Below are 24,756 nucleotides of genomic sequence, written 5' to 3'. Positions count from 1 at the left end.
TATTATAGCATTGCTAATAAAAGCAGACTGAAACCCACGGGGATGCTTAAATAAATTATGGCATATCCATATGATACATTATGCCACTATTAATTAAAAATGAGATAGCTCAGCCCTGGCTGGTTTGGCTCAGTAGACAGAGCGTCGGCCTGTGGAAGTGTCCCAGGTTCGATTCCGGTCAAGGGCACATGCCTAGGTTGTGCGCTGGATCCTTAGTGGGGGTGTGCAGGAGGCAGCCGATCCATGATTCTCTCTCATCATTGATGTTTCTGTCTCTCTCTCCCTCTCCCTTCCTCTCTGAAATCAATAAAATATATATATATATACTAGAAGCCCATTGCACGAAGATTCGCGCAATAGGCCTTCCTTCCCTGGCTGCGGGCACTGGTTTTCCTCTGGCACCCGGGACCCAGGCCTTTGGTCCGGCCGCAGCGGAGAAGCCAAGCCGCTTCAGTCTTCAGTCTTCGCTCTGTGCCTGCGTATGCAAATTAACCGCCATCTTTGTTGGGTTAATTTGCGTAGTTGCTCTGATTGGCTGGTGGGTGTAGCTGAGTGACACCAATTTGCATGTTTCTCTTTTATTAGAGTAGATATATATATAAATAAAAATAAATAAATAAAAAGATTTAATTTTTAAGTGCATGATAATGTTCATGGTATACTACCATCTACATAACAAAATATGAATACACACACACACACAACACACATATAAATATTTGAAATCTCTGGAAGGACATATAAGAAAACAACAGTGGCTGCCTCTGGGGGAAGGAACTGCATGATGAGGAAAATAAGGATAGAAAGGACTTACGTTTTACTGTACACACTCTTGTACATTACAGTACCATATGGTATACGTTATGCCCTATTTAGATATAAGATTTTTTTTTAAATCCTGCACAAGTGAATAATCTTATTCCTAAATAAATTTCTCCAGCCATCCGGAAACCATTCTTCACTGTCATTAACTCCTTAAGTAGACTTTTTTTACAGATCAGGACTCTTTAAAGTTTCCACACTAGTCTGTACTGGCTATTTAATGTCTTCTGCATATAAATTCTCCCTTTTTTAATTTTGTGAAGTCACAGCAAAATGACATATAACAGCCTAGTTTTTCCTGAGATTAGTAAGATACTTAAAGTGAGATCTTCAAGCCTAGACTCTTATAAATATAACTAGAGGCCCAGTGCACAAAAATTTGTGCACTCGGGAGGGTCTCTCAGCCCGGCTTGTGCCCTCTTGCAGTCTGGGACCCCTCGGGGAATGACCACCTGCTGGTTTAGGCCCACTCCACGGGGGGTTTGGGCCTAAGCTGGCAGTCAGACATCCCTCTGGAAGCCCGAGAGCCCTTGGGGGATGTCCACTTGCCAGCGGGGAGCAGGCCTAAGCTGCAGTCGAACATCCTTAGTGTTGCTGAGGAGAGAGGAGAGGCTCCCACCACCACCGTTGTACTGGCAGCCGTCAGCCTGACTTGTGGCTGAGCAGAGCTCCCCCTGTGGGAGCCCACTGACCACCAGGGGGCAGCTCCTGCATTGAGCATCTGCCCCCTGGTGGTCAGTGTGTGTCATAGTGACCAGTGATTCCCAGTCGCTCTGCTGTTAGGTTAATTTGCATATTACCCTTTTATTATATAGGATGACATGGTAGAACATGAACAGATCAAAATGTGCTCTAAGAGCCGAAACCGGTTTGGCTCAGTGGATAGAGCGTCGGCTTGCGGACTGAGAGGTTCCAGGTTCGATTCTGGTCAAGGGCATGTACCTGGGTTGCGGGCACTTCTCCAGTGGGAGATGTGCAGAAGGCAGCTGATCGATGTTTCTCTCTCATCGATGTTTCTAACTCTCTCTCTCTCTCCCTTCCTCTCTGTAAAAAAATCAATAAAATATATTTTAAAAAAAAATGTGTTCTAAGAGCTGTACTAGGGTAGAAAAGGGCCGAGGAGAGAGGGTAGAGAAGAACTTTGGATCTATTATTTTAGGATTTGGGAGTTTAACAAAGTATTGAAATGAAACACAAGTTTTCCCTTCATGTCTTAGAATATCATGATTTTAAAAAACTCACAGTAATATAATTCAGTGACCCAAAGATGTGCTAAGAATGCATTCCCCCACATTTCTGACCTTCATAGTTCTTATATGTATATATTTTTTTAATATACTTTTAGTGATTTCAGAGAGGAAGGAAGAGGGATAGAAACATCAATGATGAGAATCATGCACGTCCCACACTGGGGATTGAGCCTGCAATCGGGCCTGTGCCCTGATTGGGAATTGAACCGTGACCTCCTGGTTCATAGGTCAACCACTGAGCCACGCCGGCTGGGCAGTTCATATATTTCATATATATATTAAACATTATGTTTCTGCATATAGAATGAACCAACTTCTTTTTTTTTTTTAATATATTTTATTGATTTTTTACAGAGAGGAAGGGAGAGGGATAGAGAGTTAGAAACATGGATGAGAGAGAAACATCGATCAGCTGCCTCCTGCACACCTCCCACTGGGGATGTCCCCACAATCAAGGTACATGCCCTTGACCAGAATTGAACCTGGGACCTTTCAGTCCACAGGCCGGCACTCTATCCACTGAGCCAAACCGGTTAGGGCAGTTCTTATGTATTTTAAGGTTTCCTCTTTCTTACACTGCAATGAAGCTATCAGCTCACATGTTACGTGAATATGAAGGTGCCTCTTCCGCATCTCAGAAACCAGGTAAGTAAGAATGTTAGCTATCAGTGAAAAATAGATGCTAAGGGAATCACAGAGATATTCCATGATAATGAAGTGAACAAGGTTTTTTTTTTAATACATGAACAATATGAATTCTAAGCAAGGCTGCTCAGAAACCTTGTTTTCCTTCATCCCTGTATACAAGTTGGGTTCTGGATGAATCAGATTGCCTGATACCTAAACCCCCGAGGTGGTTTAAAAGATGTCCGCAAATTCTTTGACACCTTTCAAAAGATGGCACCCAATTCCCCTACGTTTAAGGGAGAGCTGCATGTAGTGACTTGCATCTAAGGAATAAAAAAAGCAGCCGTGACAATATAGGAATCAGACACTAGGTGAGAAGGCACTGTGCTTCCTGCTTGCTCTCTTTCTTGGACCCTTCCCTCCAAGCAGCAGCGGCATGGCACGAGGACACGCAGCCTTATGGACACCCACGTGGCGGAGAACGAGACCTCCTGCCAACAGTCAGCCAGGCACCGAGGCCTCAACACAAGGGCTGTGTGAGTCATCCTCCTGCACTGGGCAAGCCTAGATGACTGCAGCCCCACATGGGAGACCCGGAGCCAGAACCAGCATGCTAAGTCACCTCCGAATCTCTGACCTACAGCAACTATGAGGTAACAGGCTAAGCTTGCCATTGAAGCCACTAAGTTTTGATGTGACTGGTTTCAGGGCCATAATCAATCCAGTATACAACAGATAAGATAATCATTTGCTGATTAGGGTGTGACACAAAAATTCAAAATTTGAAACGCAAAGTGGCAAATAGGCAATGAACAGAACTCAAAGCAAAAGCTTTATTAAATCTATTTATATTCTGAATGCTATGCTTTGTGGTCATGAACAAGTGACAACTTCTCAGTGCTTCAGTTTCTTCATTTATAAGAAGCTGCAATCAGACTATTTAAGATATGCATAAAAGCACAACACAGTGCCGGACATACGGCAGCGGCCTGAAATGTTTTACGACACTAGATTACATGTCATCGCTAAATCATTTGTGTAAAATTTTGGAACACATTTTTCCCCACATAAACAGTGAAGCACAGGATTACTATCTGGGAAAATAGACTGATGTCAGAATCAAAATCATCACTAATAAAAACTTGTCTCTCTGTGAGAAAAGATGGGCTGCAGTGGGAGTCAAGGGAGAAACAGAGGGCAGAACATGCCAAACCCTCTGAAGGTAGTCAGTCACTCATAAAACGCCAATGATTAACCACCTGTGGGTTCATATACATCATTTCCATTGTCACAAGATGCAAAATAGACATTATCACCGTTTCAGAATGTTTAAGTGACTTCTGCAGTCATCAAACTGGCAAAGCTAGAATTTCAAATGAGATCTGACTTCCAAACCCATACGATTTTCAGCATGTCACCCTGTTTCTAAAGGCAAAACACTTTACACACTCTCAGAGTCCGTTGTACTCATGTACAGAAAATTCAGTTATTTTTAGCTAAAGAGTTCCTGTTGTGCAATTTTAGAGGCTCTTCACAGAACTGGAAGGGGAGACTGCAACTTTGGAGTCTGCATTTTAGTATTACACTAATTTACACTGAATAGTAAAATGGCCAAGCACCTTATGGATTCTAGAAGAAGTTATATAATAAAACTGTACCTGCAGTTCTCTTGTAACTACTTACATTTCTTTCAGATGCCTTATCTCTTGAACAGTTTGAAAAGCAAGTTCTTGTAGCTTTTCTGGGGCAAAGCTATCACTTATTGCTTTCTGAAATACTTCATGGAGAACCGTACCAATCAGCATTTGGCGTGTGGCTGGATCAGAGCCCTAGTAAGAAAAAACACACAAAAATTTTTTATTTTACAACATATTAACAGACGTGAATGTATACTTATTACCTAACTCCGTGGTGGGCAAACTGCAGCTCGAGAGCCACATGTGGCTTTTTGGCCCCTTGAGTGTGGCTCTTCCTAAGCCTTAGGAGTACCCTAATCCTATCTAATAAAAGAGAAAAATGGTAATTGGCGTACGACGATACCCTTTTCATTAGCTAATCAGGGCTATATGCAAATTAACTGCCAACTAAGATTGGCAGTTAACTGCCAACTAAGATTGGCAGTTAACTGCCAACAAGATGGCGGTTAATTTGCATATGTAGGCACAATGCAGGGAGGCGAAAGGGAAAGCAGGAAGAAGCCCCCTGCCACTGACAGTGATCGGAAACCCAGGGGGGAGCTAAGAGCTGGGGGGCAGGTGCCTTTGCCGCCCTGGCCAGTGATAGCAGGAAGTAGGGGTGGAGCCAGCGATGGGAGCTGGGCACGGTCGAAGCTGGCAGTCCTGGGAGCTAGGGGTCCCTTGCCTGGGCCTAAAGCGAAGCCCACGATCGCGGGGCCGCTGCAGCTGCGGGTCCCCGCTGCCCAGGCCGGACGCCTAGGCCAGAGGCATTAGGCCTGGGCAGGGGCGGAGCCTGCAACCACGGGGAGCTGGGGGTCCCCTGCCCAGGCCTGACACCTCTGCCGGAGGCCTCAGGCCTGGTCAAGGGGCCGATCCGGTGATTGGTGATCAGAGGGTGATGAGGGTAAACTCCTCTGGCCGAGGGATCAGGCCTGGGTCAGAGGCGTCAGGCTTGGGTGGGGGGTGGAGCAAGCGATCAGAGGGAGATGGGGGTCCCCTGCCCAGGCATGATTCCTGAGCCAGAGGCCTCAGGCCTGGGCGGGAGCCAGAGCCAGTGATCAGGGGGAGATGGGGGTCCCCTATCCAAGCCTGACACCTCTGGTGGAGGCGTCAGGCCTGGGCAAGGGGCCGATCAGGCGATCGGAGGGTGATGGGGGTCTACGCCTCTGGCCGAGGCATCAGGCCTGGGCTGGGGGCAGAACCAGTGATGGGGGGAAATGAGGGTCCCCTGCCCAGGCCGATCCTGCGATTGGAGGGTGATGGGGGTCAATGCCTGAGGGCTCCCAGTATGTGAGAGGGGGCAGGCTGGGCTGAGGGACACTCCCCCCCCCCCCACATACACACCCAGTGCACGAATTTCGTGCACCGGGCCCCTAGTTAAGTTAATAACAATGAACCTACCTATATAGTTTAAGTTTAAAAAATTTGGCTCTCAAAAGAAATTTCAGCCGAAACCGGTTTGGCTCAGTGGATAGAGCGTCGGCCTATGGACTGAAAGGTCCCGGGTTCGATTCCGGTCAAGGGCATGTACCTTGGTTGCAGGCATATCCCCAGGAGGAGATGTGCAGGAGGCAGCTGATCGATGTTTCTGACTCTCTATCTCTCTCCCTTCCTCTCTGTAAAAAAATCAATAAAATATATAAAAAAAAAAAAAAAAAAAGAAATTTCAGTCGTTGTACTGTTGATATTTGGCTCTGTTGACTAATGAGTTTGCCGACCACTGACCTAACCTATTAAACCACCATAGCCAAAGTGTACTACTAAGACAAATACCAAAACATCAACCAATGTATTTTTCTGGTGGGAGGAATTATAAGTGACTTTCCCTTTCTTTCTTTTTTTTGTTAATTCTCACCAGAGATTTTTAGAAAGAGTGGAAGGGACAGGGAGAGACAAAGAGAAACATTGATTTGAGAGAGTCACATTGATTGGTTGCTTCCCGCACGTCAGACCAGGACTGGGGTCAGGGATCCAGCCTGGAACCAAGGTACGTGCCCTTAACAGGAATTGAACCCAGGACCCTTCAGTCCTCGGGCCCACGCTCTATATACTGAGCCAAACCAGCCAGTGCGACTTTCCCTTTCTTCTATTGAGAATGACCTGAATTATTTTACAAGTATGAGAGGGTTTTTGTTTTTTTTAAAAATCACTATATTTCTATTTAAAAAATTAACCAATATGAAAAAGTTCAACATATTCTCAAATATTTAATATATTCCATTTTATAATTTATCCAAATAGAAAAAGTAAATAAAGGCATAGCTCACAAATTCTTGAAAGCAAAAGACATTATTGAAACATAAAAATTTAACTTACAGTAGAGATTTTTGGCAAGAACGTTCTCTCTATTTAAAAAGAAAGTGTTTTTCAAGTAACCTTTTTATTAACCAAAACTAGATAAAGTCCACCAAACCATCCATCAGGAACTTTAAAAACTTACAGAGGAACTCTTTGTACTACTTTTGGTAAATTCTATGTTGAGTCTAAATTATTTCAAAATAAAAGTGTTTTTGTTTTTTTTTGTTTTTTGTTTTTTTTAATGTATTTTTTATTTTATTTTTTTTTTATATATTTTATTGATTTTTTACAGAGAGGAAGGGAGAGAGATAGAGAGTCAGAAACATCGATGAGAGAGAAACATCGACCAGCTGCCTCCTGCACATCCCCCACTGGGGAAGTGCCCGCAACCCAGGTACATGCCCTTAACCGGAATCGAACCCGGGACCTTTCAGTCCGCAGGCCGACGCTCTATCCACTGAGCCAAACCGGTTTCGGCAGTTTTGTTTTTTTTTTAAATAAAAGTTTTTAACAGAGTAATATTAGGTCCACCTCATGATACATGATTAAGAGAGAAGTTGATATTCTCCCACAACTGAAGAAAAAAGTGGATAAACTAAACTACAAATAAGTAGCAATTAACACTATTAGAAAAAGACGTACAGCGGTATTTTTCCTTCTTTAGCTCTTGTTGCTCAGCTGTCATTTTGGTTTTCTACACACATGTAGATTAATTGTATAATTAAAACAATACGCTGGGAGGAAGAAACTTCTTTTTTTCATCCTCACCTGAATACACTATTTTTTTTAGAAAGAGAGAGAGAAACATCAATGGAATTAATCAGTTGCCTCCTGTGCAAGCCCAACCAGGGACTGAACCCACAACCTAGGTAAGTGCCCTGACATGGAATTGAACCCGTAACCTTTCTGTGTACGGGACAATGCTCCAATCAACTGAACCATCCAGCCAGAGCAAGGAATAAATGTTTAACAAGTAAAAACTCAGGTTCTGCCCTGGCTGGTGTTGCTCAGTGGTTATAGTGTTGACGGAAGAACCAAAGGGTTGAGGGTTCAATTCCTGGTCAAGGGCACATACCTGGATTGCAAGTTCACTCCCCACCCCAGTTGGGGAACATGTGGGAGGCAACCGGTCGATGTGTATCTCTCACATGGATGTTTCTCTCTCTCTTCCTCTCTCTCCCACCCCTCCAACCTCCCTTCCACTCTCTCTGAAAAGCAATAGAAAAAATATCCTCAGGTGAGGATTAACAAAAACAAAAAACAACTAAGGTTCTTTAACAAATAAACGGCATAGAAACAAAGGGGGCAAGTAGAAGGCAGAAATAATACAGATAAAAAGAAACTTAACAGACGTATCAACATAATACAAACAATTTGTTTGGATACTGATTCTAACAAACCAACTGAATAAAAAGATATTTTTGATGAAAGACATTAGAGATAAATTGAGCAAAATGTGAGAAATTTCTGTGGCTCAATTGGTTGAAGTGTCATCCCATACACCAGAAGGTGGAAAGTTCGATTCCGGGTCAGGGCACATGCCCGGGCTGCAGGTTTGATCCCATCCCAGTCAAGGCATGTGCAGGAAGGAAGCAACTGACAGATATTTCTCTCTCACATCAATGTTTCTTTCTCTCTCTCTTCCTTCCTCTCAATAAAATAAATATTGCATTTATGTATATTTTTTAAATGTCAGCTTTTAGCCCTGGCCAGGTGGCTCAGCTGGCTGGAGCATCATCCTGTACACCAAAACGTTGCAGATTCAATTCCCAATTAGGGCACATATCCAGGTTACAGGTAACAGCTGATCGATGCTTCTCTCTCTCTTTCCCCCTCTCCCTTTCTAAAATCAATAAAAACATATCCTCAGGTGAGGATTAAAAAAAAGTCAGCTTTAATTTACTTGCAAAATAATATAATGTTTGGGAAAGCAGAATGGATACATGGAGGTTTATTATAATCATCTCCATGTATATTTGAAATTTTCCATAATAACTTTTTTAAAGGAGACTATCACATTTATTTTTAGTTTATTGGAAATGTCTAGATGTATTAAATTTAAATTTTTGTCACTGAATTACTTTTCTTACCATTAGAATTATTTTATTAGTGTTGAACAAGATTCACAGCATTCAGGCACATGGCCTTGAGTCCCAGCACTGCCACTTACTAGCTACATGAGTTGAGCAAGTCATTTAAGCCTGTGAGCCTGATTTTCTCATCTGTAAAACGCAGCTGATTGATACCATCTCTTCACAGGATTATTGGAAGGATTAAGTAAAATAAAAGTGTAAAAGTGCTCTGCAGACTCTAAAATCCTGCAGAAACTTCAGCTGTTATATTACTCACCCTGAAAGTTTCACTCAGGACAGCTCTCCTCAGACATCGAATACTACTGGCTACGCTTGTGCCAGAAATCAGCATGTCTGGGTACAGGATCAAATATCCAAAATCTTCATCTATTATCCAAGTGTCAGACGTGCAGTCTCCCTCCAGGTGAATGATGTCCCCTGGCTCCACGGGTACAGAGCACCTACAAATAAAGCTAAGTATCAACACCGTTTAGGTTCCGGCATTTAAGCTTATTAAGGAGGCTTCAAAATAAACAAATATGTTGTCTGAAGAAATAAGTATTTCTAAATGTATGGATATTTTAAAAAAATTCAATACCAGGATGCAGTCTTCTGAATCAACTCTTAGTCACACCTTTTCCACCCTTGAAACACACCTGAGAATATGCATGGGTTTTCCTTTAATCCCAGAAAGGAAAGCTGCGTTAGCATCAGCCAAAGCTATCAAATCTTTAATGGTGTAACACAGAGCTCCAAGTATGGATGATGTTGTTTTAATAATTAATTATCTCCTTCTTTTTTATTATTATTATCTCATTCTTGAGATTTACATCATTTCTACATCTTCTATGAGTCTTGAGGCACGGAGCCAAATCCAATGTAGCAAGAATAAAATCATATTTATCTAGTTCATACCATCCAACTTGCAGCCTCAACAGAAAATCTAGGCAAAATTAGACCTGACTTCTCTGCATCTCCCCGTCACCCCTCGCATACCACACTTTACTTGGGTAGAGAAATATAAGGTCAAAGAATGTTCTTCTGCTGTAATTCATCTTGCTCTTTGTGAGAATATGAGGGGTTTTTTTGTTTTTTCTTTAAATATATTTTATTGATATTTTACTGAGAGGAAGGGAGAGAGATAGAGAGTTAGAAACATCGATGAGAGAGAAACATCAATCAGCTGCCTCCTGCACATCTCCTACTGGGGATGTGCCCGCAACCCAGGTACATGCCCTTGACCGGAATCGAACCTGGGACCCTTCAGTCCGCAGGCCGATGCTCTATCCACTGAGCCAAACTGGTTTTGGTGAGAATATGAGTTTTAAGCTGTGATCTTAAAACAGAAAGTACTGGGGAAAAGGATGTAATCATTTAATAAGCCCCTTTGTCATTTCAAATGACAATAAAAATCAACTTTTGGAATAAGGGACTTGACATGCTGCTGGAGTAAGGGCACAAGTTTTATGTGGAATTAGTTCAGGTTGAAAACTACCCCCTCTATCAATAATTAAATTATAGTGACATCCACACAAGCCCATGTGATGGGTTTTAAGATGGAACCTTAAGGATCCGCCAGATCAGAGCTCAAAGTCACACAGAAATTACCAGTCATTCCTAAGTATGCACAATTCTTTACAGTCTAGCGACTGGGAAGCAGTGATGATTAGATGCTTTTCGTGGTTTCCGTCTTCATTCTGCACAACACTGACTGCTAATACCAGGTACCGGTTATCCACTCCTCGGATCAGGACTGTTTTAGAAGAGGAAGCTTCCGCCTTCTGAAATCTAACGAATACACACAGTGTAGCACAAGCATGAAATAAGAAGCCAGCGATCTCCTTTATCTACAGTCCAATCTTCTAGTTTTTAGGTTTGTCTCCTCTGGAAGGCTTAGCACAATGACCATTAGCTAAAATGGTTAAAAATTAAGAGAGCAAAGACATAGCAGAATTCCTATTATATGACTTCCCAGAAGCAGTGTCATTTAAAACAGACTTATGACATGGATATTTCCAAATATAAGATCCATGATTATAAGGATTAAAGTGGTTCATACTCATCAAAAGGTTGCCAGTTCCATTCCTGATAAGGGCACATACCAGGTTTCGGGTCCAAAACCCTGTGAAGGTGTGTATGGAAGGCAACTGATGTTTCTCTCTCACATCAATGTTTCTCTCTCTCCCTTTCTCGCTCTAAAAATCAATAAAAATGTTTTTTAATATATATATATATATATTATTGATTTCAGAGAGAGAGGGAGAGAGAAACATCAGTGAGAATCACTGATCAGCTGCCTCCTGCACGCCACCTACTGGGGATGGAGCCTGCAACCTGGGCATGTGCCCTTGGCCGGAATCAAACCTGGGACCCTTCAGTCCACAGGCGAAAGCTCTGTGCACTGAGCCAAACCGGCTAGGGCAATAAAAACTTTGTTTGTTATAGAACTGTGAGCCACATAATTATATTAATCTTTAAATTGGGACAAACATAGAAATCATCTAGTCCAATCTACTATTCAATGCAGTTAATCCTTCTGTGAAATCTCTTGGGGAATCAACCAGCCCCTGCATTGTACAGAAAGCAAACTTCATACAGTAGCGCATTCCTTCATAGAGTAACTCAGAAATTTCTTCTATAACGGGCAAGTCGATATCACAATACTTTTACCCACTGATCCCAGCCGCCTGAAAACTACCCAAAATAATCTCTCCTCTAGAAAATATTAAATTCCTCTAAGTCTTTCCTGTTTGATGGCAGTAAGACTTCAACAGAGTCCAAAGTCATCATCTCTCCAACTATAACACCAAATGCTTTCACATTTCCCTGAAATTCTCTTTGTCACCACCCTAGGTTCTGTTGTTTTGGCACCTCCCCATTCACCTCACCCACAATTTCCCAAGGCAGCTGGGACGCCTTAAGGATCTCCCCAACCCCAAACGCAAAGATCCGTTACCAATAATCAGCATCAGTGTTGCTGCTGTTAAAAATAACCACCCCTGACTGTGGGTCTCCCGCTCCCCCGACCCCCGACCATATAAACCGAGATGGGGGTGCAGAGCTCTCCAACTAAACATGGAGAAAAGCATCTCGCAATTTCCTTTCATGAAGACATTTAAGCGGCTGGGACTCTCCAACTTCGGGACAGACATGAAATCAGGGGAAATAATGAGCCGCTAGACAAGGAAAGTCTCCAGGCTCTGATCCGTGTGGCCCAAAGAGGACCCCGGGAAGCAGAGCCCCCACCCCCACCCCGCCCTGGAAACGAGTGCGGCGCGGGACGCCTCTCCCGCTCCTTCCGTTCAAATCTCCCGCTTGGCTCCCGGACCCTCCCCCGCTCCGCTCACAGCTCTGCCGGCGGCTCAGCCTCCTCCCCGAAAGTCTCCTCCATCAGCAGCTCCAGGTCACCCAGCTGCTCCATCCCGGGCACGGAGACCGCAAACGGTCGCCTGGTAAAATCGGGGGAACCCGCAGCCACTGAAAAGAGAAAGCAGAGCCGGCCCGCGAGGCGCCGCGCATGCGCCGACTCGCCCGGCCCAGCGCCTCCAGCGCGCCCCCAGCGCCTCCAGCGCGCGCCCAGCGCCTCCAGCGCGGGAGGTTCCACGAGGCGCACCTGGACCGCAGAGCCCTGGGGGAAGGCGGCTTTGCTCTTTTGCCTTCGGCTTTGGAAAACAGCTGCTTCATAAATCTGGCCCAAACTATATGCGCCCGCTTCTGTCTAGACAGGCCACCCTACCCCCAGTGCACTGGAAGGTCGTGGGTTCAATTCCAGTTAGGACACATGCCCAGGTTCAGGGTTTCATCCCCCGCGGGGTGAGTGGGGAGGCAGCCAATCAATGTCTCTCTCACATCAATGTTTTTCTCTGTCTCCCTTCCTCCCTCCCTAAGATCAATGGGGGGGGAAAAAAAGACACAGAATGCAAATTTTTATTTAAAAAATACCTGCAATCCTTTTTATTGATAACATAGCTGAGATACTTATTTTATATATTTAAATTATCTTGAGATTTGATAACAATATTTAGCTACAGTGTAATTCAAAAATGAAAATATAAAAAATGGTTTTAGGAACACATGTATTTATACCTGCATGTATACTTATAAATCATATAAAGATACATATTTATTTTAAAATAAACACTTTGAAAATGAAACCAGTTCATCTAAATTTTACCAAGGTATGACAAGAAATCTTTTATGCAAAAGTAAAAATTGAAGCAGAAATAACACTTTCAAGTTAGTATTCTAATGTCTTAAAAATCACATCAATTCTACAAATCGCTATTTCTGAGGACAACACTGTAACTGTTCCCCTCCCATTTCTATCATGCTTATAATAAAACATAAAAAGTACTCTAAACACAATGGAATTCTTACATTTTAAACCATTTTAACAAAGAATAGCAATTCAAATGATTTTTACATTTCTACTTAAGTTTATATTACACTAAAACTATTTTACATGGAAGAACTAGTTGATGTATCATGACAATATTTTAGAAACAGTCTTCAACATTCACATCTATATTAGTGGATATTTCATAGTGCACTGAAATAAATTTTCTAGTATACACTAAATCATCTAACAAAACAAATCTACTAGTATAATGCTAATCTGTTTTGAGAGCAGAAATACACTGAGTTTTTAAAATATTTAAATCAGTCATAGTATCTGGTAATAACATTTCAGCAATACCTGAAAAATTCTTCACTTGTTGAGTCTCTAAATACAATGTTTGCTTTCTGAAAAAGTGAAGAGAAAAAAATTTGTCCTTTTATCCAGTGGAGCAGAATTATAAGAAGAGAAATAATAAAAATAATATTTCCATGCCGGCTTCTAAGCTACAGCTTATTATAAAACTTAAAGGTTCAGTTTTCATTATTCTACTGCAAAGCCTGTTTGTTGTAATAATAATAAACAATGTTAGAGTCTTTGAAAATCATGATTACAATGAAAAGCTTGGAACAGCATGATAAAGCTAATGACAACCTCTTGAGTCCCATTTTAAGTTAGTTCTACTTACAAATAACACTTTTAAATAACCTAACTGATTAGCCAGCATCAGTTTAGGAAATTTTTTCAACGTTCTGTGCTGTAACTTTTGGCATCAAAAGGTATAGTAAGCACTTTTGATTTGTAATGAGTAAAAAAATCAAGTACTAAAATACCAGTGGTTCCTGTGAGAGGGTAAATGTCCCTCTTCAAGTAATGTTCTCCCCCAAATTAAACTAATATTTTATTTCTCCCTCTGAGAATTTACTAAGGAGAGGAAATCATGATTTTTTCTTTAGTTGAGGTGAAAAAACTGCTTCATGAGTTCATATGTTGTAAAAGCCACTGCTTGAGAGGGAATGCAGCGAATGTAGTTCAGAGATAAGCCACGATATAATCCTCTCCGAATTCCATGGTGTCCATAGACATATTTCATAGTCTCCCGCATGGTACTGAAAGACAATAGTTAAAAGATGACACCTGTAGGCCCACTCATGAAGGGACAATTTTAAGATCCATAATAGCATTTTAAAAAGAAGCCAAAATGACATCTTTAATAGGTTTTGGAACACAAGTGCTAAAACAAGCTAAAAATTCACAATAAAACTGCAATTAATTCCAAACTTGTACAAGCCCTATGGATAGAATTGCCAGGCTCATTAATAACATATATAATTTGTTTGTCTGTGTCTATGACATTTACTGGCAACACTATTCCATAATAATATTTGAAATACTGATGTAGTCTTTTTAGTTTCTTAAATATATTTTTATGTTTTTAAATATATTTTTATTGATGTCAGAGAGGAAGGGAGAGGGAGAGAAAGAGATAGAAACATCAATGATGAGAGAGAATCACTGATTGGCTGCTTCCTGCACACCCCTTACTGGGGATCGAGCCCACAACCCGGGCGTGCACCCTTGACTGAAATCAAACCCGGATCCCTTCAGTCCGCAGGCTGATGCTCTATCCACTGAGCCAAACTGTCTGGACAATAAAGACTTTCTTGTTCAAATGGTGTTTTTTTCCTTTCAAACAAATGTTTGGGGCTCTTTGCCTTTTCTTTTTTTAAAAGGAAAATCTTTTTCTTTTTTCATAATTTTCTCTATTTGCTTTCAGAAAGGAAGGGAGAGGGAGAGAGTTAGAAACATCAATGATGAGAGATAATCATTGATCGGCTGCCTCCTGCATGCCCCACACTAGGGATCGAACCCGAAACCCGGGCATATGCCCTGACCGGGAATCAAACAGTGACCAGCTCATAGGTCAATGTTCAACCACCCAGCCACGCCGGCTGGGCTGCCTTTACTTTTCAAATCTTCAAAAAATCTTTTGGGTCAACAAAGGCCATTGAACAAACATTCTGCTCTTCCTGAGGGATAACACATCACCAATCAAATAGAACGATTCTAAATATTTATAGAAAATTCTAGAGCTGAGCTGTGCAACAATGGTAGCCACCTGACTTTAAATGTGGCAAATCCAAATTGAGATGTACTATGAATATAAAATACACTCTGGCTTTAAAACGCTTAGAATAGCCCTAGCCGACTTGGCTCAGTGGATAGAGCGGATGGAGCGTCAGCCTACAGACTGAGGGGTCCCAGGTTCGATTCCGGCCAAAGGCACATGCCTGGGTTCAGGGCTCCATCCCCAGTAGGGGGCGTGCAGGAGGCAGCCGATCAATGATTCTCTCTCATCATTGATGTTTCCGTCTCTCCTTCTCCCTTCCTCTCTGAAATCAATAAAGAAATATATTTTAAAAAAATAAAACGCTTAGAATAAAAAAGGGATATATTACCCAGCCGGTGTGGCTCAGTGGTTGAGTGTCGACCCATGCGCCATGAGGTTACTGGTCCAATTCCCAGTCAGGGCGAATGCCTGGGTTGTGGGCTCAATCCCCACTAGAGGCAGCTGATCTATATCTCACTCCTATATAGATGTTTTTCTCTCTCCAGCCCCCTTTCTCTCTCTCTAAAATCAATAAAAACATATTTTTTAATAGGGATATAAAATATTGCAATATTGAAGTTATATTTTAGATTAAAAAGAAGTATTTTTTTAATATTTTTATTGATTTTTTACAGAGAGGAAGGGAGAGGGATAGAGAGTTAGAAACATCAATGAGAGAGAAACATCGACCAGCTGCCTCCTGCACACCTCCTACTGGGGATGTACCTGCAACCAAGGTACATGCCCTTGACCGGAATCGAACCTGGGACCCTTCAGTCTGCAGGCCGACGCTCTATCCACCAAGCCAAACCGGTTTTGGCGAAATATTTTTTAATTTCATGTTTATTTTTATACAAGTTTTAATGTGGCTACCAGAAAAATTTAAATTACATACACCAATGATCCTCTCTGGTGATTAATATTTCTGTCTCTCCCTCTCCCTTCCTCTCTGAAATCAATAAAAAATATATGTATTTTTAAATCTTACAAGGTAATCAGGTTAAACTATGGGAGATAAAATGGGAGTTCTAGACTACTGGTGAGACACAATCCTACCTCACTACTTACTTTAAACATTACATTTCCTAAAGAAAAGAAACAATGACAAATGGAGAACTTACAGGCACTTTTCAAATTCTGGAAGAACAGTTCCTAATTGCATTCGCCTACGAGTTACATCAAATGGGTAGCTGAAAGAAGAATAAAGCAAAAGTTAAAAATGATTTTTAGTTTTCTGCTCAACAATTATTGAATACAAAGCCCTATATATGCTAAGAAATAATGTGCTCCTATTCTCTTATTGTTTTGTCTAATATGGGAGTCTGGATACAGGCACATAAATAAATAAGTTAACAATACAGAGGTCTCCTAGGTTAGATGGTTCTTCTCTCCCATCACAATATCAAGCTTCATTCATTCCTCAAGGCCAAACTAAATGCCACTTCCTGAAGAAGCCAACAGGGTGCTTTTCACGGCTGTAACCTGAGCTGGGGTTTCTCATCATTGGCACTACTGACACTTTGGGTCGGACACCTCACAGGGCGGGCTGCCTGTGCATTATAGGATGTTCGGTGCATCCCTGGCTTCTACACACTAGATGCCAGCAGCACTCCCCCAGCTGTGACAACCAAAAATGTCTCCAGACATTAATAAATGTTCACCGGAGTCAAAATCACCCCAGTTGAGAACCTTATTCTAAGAATAGTCACCACATCCCCTGTATAAAATAGACCAACCAAAAAAATTTCTTTAAGGACTAAAATTAACAATATAGTTAATTATATTTAGAGGACAGAGAAAATTCTATGTAAAAATTGCTTGAAACAAAATATACAAAAGTAATCTCTTTTCAAAGTAGGATTCCAGGAGATTTTTAAAATTACTTTTATTTTGCTAATATTGACTACTTATATTAGGTTCTGCGCTAAACAATTTATGTACTTTATCTCATTCCATCTTTACAACACCTGCATGAAATACGTACTGTTATCTCAGCATTAAGGTAAGAAAATTTTAACAAACTGAGTCTTTCTAGTGTTACAAAGCTGCTTTCTACTTTCCTACTCAAATATATACATAATATATACATAAGTGATATATGACAAAAAATAATCATATACTTTTATATACATTTAAGTTTATTATGAGTTATTTAAAAAACAAAAAAAAAACATGCACCAACCAAGCAGCTCAAAAAATAACAGTACCAATAGGTGAACTCCCTATGTACGTCAACAGCATCTCCAGGAATTATTTTTTAATGGGGTTTGGGGAGAGGAAAAACTTCATGAGGATAAAGGGACCAAAGCCTCAACCTGAATGATTCAGTTTCCAAGCAGGAACAGATGTGGGTAGAATAAATGGATTAGTATAACGGAGAGAATGTAAGAGGACTAAGTACAAGGAACAGAACTAGGGAAATCACGTTGAGGAAGAAAGAAAATAGCACTGTAGGCAATGTTCTGAAGAAAAAATGATAAGACATAATGAGTACACAGATATGTAAAATGTGAAAAATGATTTCAAGGTATTACTAGGACTAGAAGATCAATGTTTATCAATACAAAGAGGAAAGAAAGGAATACCTGAATGACAGAGTTGGCACTGACTGTAGAAGTCCAAGTAGAAATATCCAAGAGCTCGCCAGAGAAGTAATAGTGAGTCAATAATGGAGACTTAAACAGAACTGGTTATCTGTAGAGAAGTGACCTTGAAGCCATAAAGACAGATAAGCTAATTCTAGATATTTAAGGGGAGAGCAAAGGTCTACACCAATAGGTAGGAAGAGGAGGGCATGATAAGCAAAGAACCGAAAAAGAGAGGGCACTGTTAAAAAAAAAAACCCAAAGAACTAGAACAATTGAAAGGAGAGTAAAAAACCTGAGAAGAAGACAGATTTTAAGGATCTAAGTTGGAAGTGAATAATAAAGAAAAAAGGCAGTAAAACCAAGAAGAGAATCAAAATAGCCAGAGGTGATCATATCTCTGCAAATGAACGAGATCCCACAGCAAGGTTTCCAAAGCAAACCACACACACCTATCTTCTTCTTTACCTGCAATCTAGTGTGATCTGTTCTCACATACAAGTACACCAACTTTGCTTTCACAAAAGTAACAATTGCAAAATCCAAGAAACACTTTCCTTTTCAGTACTTGTCTTACTTTGACTTTTCTTTTTCCATTGGATCCTCTGTTTTGAGTCTGTGACACTACTACTTCCTGTTTTACAGGATACTCCTCAGTCACAGACAGCTTTTCTTCCTCCTATTCCTGAAAAGTTCCTAATTCTAAATATTCCAGCCTCTTTTATCTCATCTACACAATCTCTCTTGGTCTAGAGAAATTCGTTGAAGCCACCTTTCCAAGTACTTTATAGTAGTATCTTCATGTTTCCACTAGCACTTAAATTAACATAGAACTCCACTGTATTGTGACTGTCTCAATAACAGTATAGGCAATAACTGTGTTTTTCCTTCAGTGAACCTCCCAATGCCTCACACACAGTCTGACAAAGCAGGCCTTGGAGATTTTAGTGCAAGAGAAGTTGTGCCTTACACACACAAACACAAACACAATGGCTCAAATTTCAGAAACTTCATTTAGGTGAAATCATGAGAAAATATGAATGAAGACTATACTCAGTGTTTTTTTCTACCTTTCTTTCTTATAAATGAATGACAAGAAATTGGGTGGGTTAAAACTAATTTGGTCAATTTGGCACTAAATTATTTATAATATGCTAAAAGTGCAGGCACGTCTGAAAAGAAACGTATTAAATTAAGACATATTTTGCAAGGAATCCTGTTTTTTAATAATCTATTAGAAAAAAATGATTAACCAATGCTGAAAATCAGGATTGGGTAACTGCAATTTGACTGAATTAAGTTGATGAAGAAACTTACGATATTGTCTGTGCTATTGCTCCAGCAACACCACCACAAAGTAAGTTTATGTGAGTTTTCAAAACTAAGACATTAGGATTGTCTGATGAAGGTCTGCCAAGAAGGGTAGGAGCATGGGAAAGCCCAACACTCTTTAAGGTACCAAAAGTAAAAAATGAAACACCTGAAAAACAAAATATAAATTCACCACGATGCTTAACAGAACATGAGCTGTGAAAAGATACCATTCTTACAAAATAACCAATTAACTCAAGAAACTAACTATGCATTTCCTGTTTCCTGATATTTGGCTTACTCTAAGATTAAAAAAAAAAAAGTCTATAAAAGTAATCTGAAGACAACAAAATTACCACCTATAAAAAATTATAGCATTGATTTTCACACACTAATATATACTTCAGTTCACTGAATAAGGGCAAAGGTGAGTATACTGCCACCTTATATAGGAATAGAATTAAACTATTTTCCAAGGTTTCACATGAATAAATATTAAATTCATGATTAATAATAACAAGTAAATATGACAACTTCTATTTGTAATAACAATAATGATAACATAAAATAGAGACAAAAAATTCAGAAGTAACAAAGCGTTTTTATTTTAACTTGGTATCTAATTTTGTCTTCAAGGAAGAGTTATGACCATGAGACAAATGTTCATATTGCCTCTAAAGTCATATGAAATCTGATAAATGTTGAATTAAGTTACTGGTAATATGAAGGTGGTATTGCTGAAAATTTACATGACTTTATAATAGACCTATTAAAGTTATACATTAATAAGATCAAGAATAGAATTCAAGCATTCCTATCACCTAAGTATTAATCAAGACATCCTGATATCTCCTAAATTTTAAAAACATATTTAAAAAGATACTTGATGCCGAAACCGGTTTGGCTCAGTGGATAGAGCGTCGGCCTGCGGACTGAAAGGTCCCAGGTTCGATTCCGGTCAAGGGCATGTACCTGGGTTGCGGGCATATCCCCAGTAGCAGATGTGCAGGAGGCAGCTGATCGATGTTTCTCTCTCATCGATGTTTCTAACTCTCTATCTCTCTCCCTTCCTCTCTGTAAAAAATCAATAAAATATATTTAAAAATAATAATAATAAAAAAATAAAAAGATACTTGATGCTTAAGAATAAGCATTTACAAAAATTCTGTCCAGGATAATACCTCAATATATACATTTATTCTTTATACAAAATTCTTATGATCTTATAGTATTTTGAAATGATGATATATAATTTTGGAGTATTCCTACACTTTTATATTTGGGAAATCTATTCTAAGAACTTAATCTAAATACAGAAAAAACTCACAACAAGAAAGTTCCCAGCAAAATAAACATATGAAAAAAAAATTAGAACTACTTAAATTATGTGGAATCATATTTAGTGAAAAATGACACAATTAATAAAAACTATGTTTGCCCTAGCTGGTCTGGCTCAGTGGACAGAGCATCGGCCTGTGGACTCAAGGGTCCCAAGTTCAATTCCAGTCAAGGACCAGATGTGGGACGTGGGCTTGATCCCCAGTAGGGAGCGTGCAGGAGGCAGCCAATCAATGATTCTCTCTCATCATTGATGTTTCTATCTCTCTCTCCCTCTCCCTTCCTCTCTGAAATCAATAAATATATATTTTTTAAAAATAATTAATCAATTAAATAAAAACTATGTTTGTGAAGAGTATTCAAAAATATAAAAAATATTTGCAAAATGGGGACGAATTAAGAAATTATATATACATATATATATATATATATATATATATATATATATATGCATTAACTATGTAAGTATATATTTTAAAAACTGGAAACTAAAACAAAAACAAGCCCTAGCTGGTTTGGTTCAATGGATAGAGCGTCCGTCTGTGGACTGAAGGGTCCCAGGTTCGATTCCAGCCAAGGGCACATGCCTGGGTTGCGGGCTCCATCCCCAGTAGGGGGCGTGCAGGAGGCAGCCAATTGATGATTCTCTCTCATCATTGATATTTCTCTCTCTCCCTCTCCCTTCCTCTCTAAAATCAATAAAATATATATATATATAAAAATAAAACAAAACAAAAACAAAAAAACATAAAGACAAGAAAATATAGCAAAAAATTAAAGAGCTCTGCCTCCAGAATAATGGCAATATATGTATTCTGAGGGACTTTGTCACTGCAGAACAACTATATCCATTGCTGGGGTTGCAAAAAGAATGAGGTCTCCAAGAAGCCCCAAAACCACCACCTTCCAAAAATAAAATCTGGCCATGAGAGTGGTATAACAAGTCCATACTGAGCCAATAGCAGCAGGGCCATGGAGATGGATCCTGCCATTGGTCCTATGGAGGAAGGAATCACTGAGTCTGAAACTCAGAGATTAAGATCAAGTAATAAGCTCACTATTAAAGACCACGAAATATAGGAGAAGGCAAATAAATCTGTGTATTTATAAAGAGTAGGGAGACTTTGGCTGGTGTGGCTCAGTTGGTTGGTTGGTTGGTCATTGTCCTGTGTCCTGGTCAGGGCACATGCTGGGTTTAGTGCTCAATCCCCAGCAGGGGACAGTGCAGGAGGCAGCTGATCTATATCTCGCTCCTACATAGATGTTTCTCTCTCTCCCTCTCTCTCTCTTTCTAAAAAATCTTTAAATAAATAAATTCAGGAAGGTTGAAAAAAAGAGTAAGGGTGTAAGTGTTTAGAAAAATAAGCAAACAAAAAAAAAGAAGAAAAATAAGCAAACAAGGTAAGAAAGGAATTTAAAAAAGAAAAAGAAAAGCAACACATAGAAATCAAATAACAAGGTATAGAAACAAGTCCAAATATATCAACAATCACAATAACAATTAAGTAGACTGACAATTAAAATATCTTACAGGCTAGATTAAATAAAATATCCAGCTACAAATGATTACAAAAGAAATACCTAAAACATAAAGACATGAAAAAGTAGAAAATAAAAAGGATGAAAAAAGATATACCAGGCGAACATTAACTTGGATATGGCCAAAAAAATAATTATGAGGTGGCCCTGACAGGTTTGGCTCAGTGGATAGAGCGTCGGCCTGTGGACTGAAGGGTCTCAGATTCGATTCCAGTCAAGGGCATGTACCTTGGATGTGGGCACATCCCCAGTAGGGGGTGTGCAGGAGGCAGATGATTGATGTTTCTCTCTCATTGATGTTTCTCTCTCATTGATGTTTCTAACTCTCTATCCCTCTCCCTTCCTCTCTGTAAAAAATCAACGAAATATATTTTTTAAAAAATAATAATTATGAGGTGGGTAGGAATTTGAACAATGACTAAATGCTACTCAGAATTTTTTTTAAAGTTTCAAATGGTATGAGGTCATGCTTTTATAAAAGCATAAAGAGCTCAATACAGCTATATTGTGGATGAAATAAAGTGGATTTCCTTTAAAACAATTTGAGATGAAGATGGAGGGAGTAATTAGGAGTTAAAGTAAGACTGGTCATGAGTTGATCACTATTGAAGCTAGGTGATAGGTACATGGTGGTTCATTACACTATTGTCTACTTTTGAGTATGTTTGAAAATGTCCAAATTTTAAGTAAAAACAACTAAAAGAAACTCACTGGATGCAGCTAAAGCAGCATTTAGAAGAAAAATGCTTACATTAGGAAAGAAAACAAACCTAAAAGTTGAAAGTTAATGAGGTAAGCATCCAACTGAAGAATAAACCAGAGAAAGAAGGTGATAATTAAGGCATGAACAAAAATCAATTAAATTGACTAGAGAAGAGAACATGTAAACAAAAATGGAAAGTGGGACATAACTATAGATAGACCAGATGTGAAAAATTATGAAAAAATAAGGAAAACCCTAGCCAGGTAGCTCAGTTGGTTAGAGAAACATTCAGATACACCAAGGTTTTGAGTTAGATCCCCAATCAGGGCACATACAAGAACCAACCAATGAATGCATAAACCAGTGGAACAACAAATTGATGTTTCTCTTTCTCTCTGTCTGTTTCTCTTTCCCTTCATCTCTCTTTCTCCCTAAAAATAAATAAAATAAAAATGAAAAAGAAATTTTTTTAATCTATTTTTATTGATTTCAGAGCAGAAGAAAGGGGGAGAGCGAGATAGAAACAAAGAGAGAATCACTGTTCAGCTGCCTCCTGCATGCCCCATACTGGGGATCGAGCACTCAACCCGGGCATGTGTCCTTGCCCTGACCAGAAATTGAACCATGACCTCCTGGTTCAGAGGTCGATGCTCAACCACTGAGCCACACCAGCAGGGCAAAAAAGGAAAACCTTTTAATAAAAAATTGAAAACTAGCCCTAACCAGTTTGGCTCATTGGATAGAGAGGACTGAAAGGTCCCAAGTTTGATTCCGGTCAAGGGCACATGCCTGGTTGCAGGCTCCCTCCCCAGTAGAGGGCGTTCAAGCGGCAGCCGATCAATGAGTCTCATCATTGATGTTCTATCTCTCTCTCACTTCCTCTCTGAAATCAATAAAAATATATTTTAAAAAAATAAAAAATTTTGAAAACTAGCACAAAACAGTAAAAGTAAGGTATGAATTACCAAAAATGGCACGAAAACTGTACAACCCTATAATCATTCAAGAAACTAAGCCAGTATTTAAAAACCATCCCACAATTAAAGCTTTCAAGAAACAAGGTAATTCCAATCATTTTATACAGATTCTTCCTGAGGATGGAAAATGAAGAAATACTCTTTAACTTATTGTATGAGATCTTGAGGATATTACAAAGTAATCTCACTTATAAATATAACTGTAAAACTTAAAAAGACAGCAAATTGAATCCAACAGGATATAAAAAGATCAATGCATCACAACCAATTTGGGTTGACATTAATGTCATGAACCATATTAACCCATTAAAGCAGAAAACTATATGATCACCTCAGTAAATGCGAAAAAGGGTATCTGACAATGTTCAACACCAATTCAGCTAAAGGTTCTTATTAAAACTTCCTAAACCTAATAAGTGGTACACACTACAGTAAACATTATGCTAAATGAGAAGTATTAGAAACATTCCCTTTAAAATCAGTAATGAGCCAAAATGCCCAGGATCATGATTTTTATTCACCGCTGCATTGTAGGTCCTTAGCTAGTATAGTAGGATAAGACAAACATAAATAAACAAATTTTTTAAAAATAAGAATTAGATGAAGTAAAAAAAATAATATTATTTGCACAGGATCTGACTGTCCACACAGAAAATCCAAAACATCTACAAGTAACATGGTGGGTGGCTATAATAATATCAACAAGTGGGATAACGGCAAGTTATAAGATCATGTCAAAATTAAATCAAGCAATAAACTTAAAATGTAATTTTCTAAAAGACAAAGCTTATAAGGTGTCAATAACTAGATCTAGCAAAAATGTCCAAAAACTGTATGAAATTTCATTCAAAATCCTAACAAGAGTGCTTTTGCAACATTAAAAACTGATTTCAAAGTCTGTGGAATAACAAAATATCTACATTCCTGGGAGGAAAAAAGCATAAAGTCCTGGGACTTGTCCTACCAAATATGAAACTGCACGCTATTATTGTTTTAAGAAGTAGCACTGAAAATCACTGGGGAAAGAGGGGACTAGTTAATAAATGGTGCTGCGTCAAATGGTTACCCTAAGGAGGAAAAAAATAATCCTGACAGATTAGTGGCTTAAATAT

At 39.5% G+C, this 24,756-nt stretch overlaps 2 protein-coding genes across 5 annotated transcripts in view; both read right to left on the bottom strand.

The window, feature by feature from the left end:
• Window positions 1-12,240, bottom strand: part of DNA2 (DNA replication helicase/nuclease 2) — a 38,840-nt gene extending 26,600 nt beyond the window's left edge. The window contains exons 1-4 of the mRNA XM_059662541.1: window positions 12,093-12,240; window positions 10,354-10,533; window positions 9,023-9,206; window positions 4,383-4,528 (exon numbers count right to left, since the gene is read on the bottom strand). Coding sequence (XP_059518524.1) covers window positions 4,383-4,528; window positions 9,023-9,206; window positions 10,354-10,533; window positions 12,093-12,166 — 584 coding nt within the window. The 5' untranslated portion in view covers window positions 12,167-12,240. The remainder of the gene's footprint in view (window positions 1-4,382; window positions 4,529-9,022; window positions 9,207-10,353; window positions 10,534-12,092) is intronic.
• Window positions 12,241-12,669: 429 nt separating this feature from the next.
• The window catches only part of SLC25A16 (solute carrier family 25 member 16), a 30,906-nt gene continuing 18,819 nt past the window's right edge, over window positions 12,670-24,756 (bottom strand). For all 4 annotated transcript variants that reach the window (XM_059662533.1, XM_059662531.1, XM_059662532.1 and 1 more), the window contains 3 exons: window positions 19,094-19,256; window positions 16,313-16,381; window positions 12,670-14,190 (listed from right to left, as the gene is read on the bottom strand). In XM_059662533.1, the coding sequence (XP_059518516.1) occupies window positions 14,034-14,190; window positions 16,313-16,381; window positions 19,094-19,256 (389 nt within the window). In that variant the 3' untranslated portion in view covers window positions 12,670-14,033. The remainder of the gene's footprint in view (window positions 14,191-16,312; window positions 16,382-19,093; window positions 19,257-24,756) is intronic.

Source organism: Myotis daubentonii, chromosome 13, assembly GCF_963259705.1.
Source record: "Myotis daubentonii chromosome 13, mMyoDau2.1, whole genome shotgun sequence".
Classification (NCBI taxonomy): domain Eukaryota; kingdom Metazoa; phylum Chordata; class Mammalia; order Chiroptera; family Vespertilionidae; genus Myotis; species Myotis daubentonii.
This window is presented reverse-complemented; position numbering and strand designations above follow the sequence as displayed.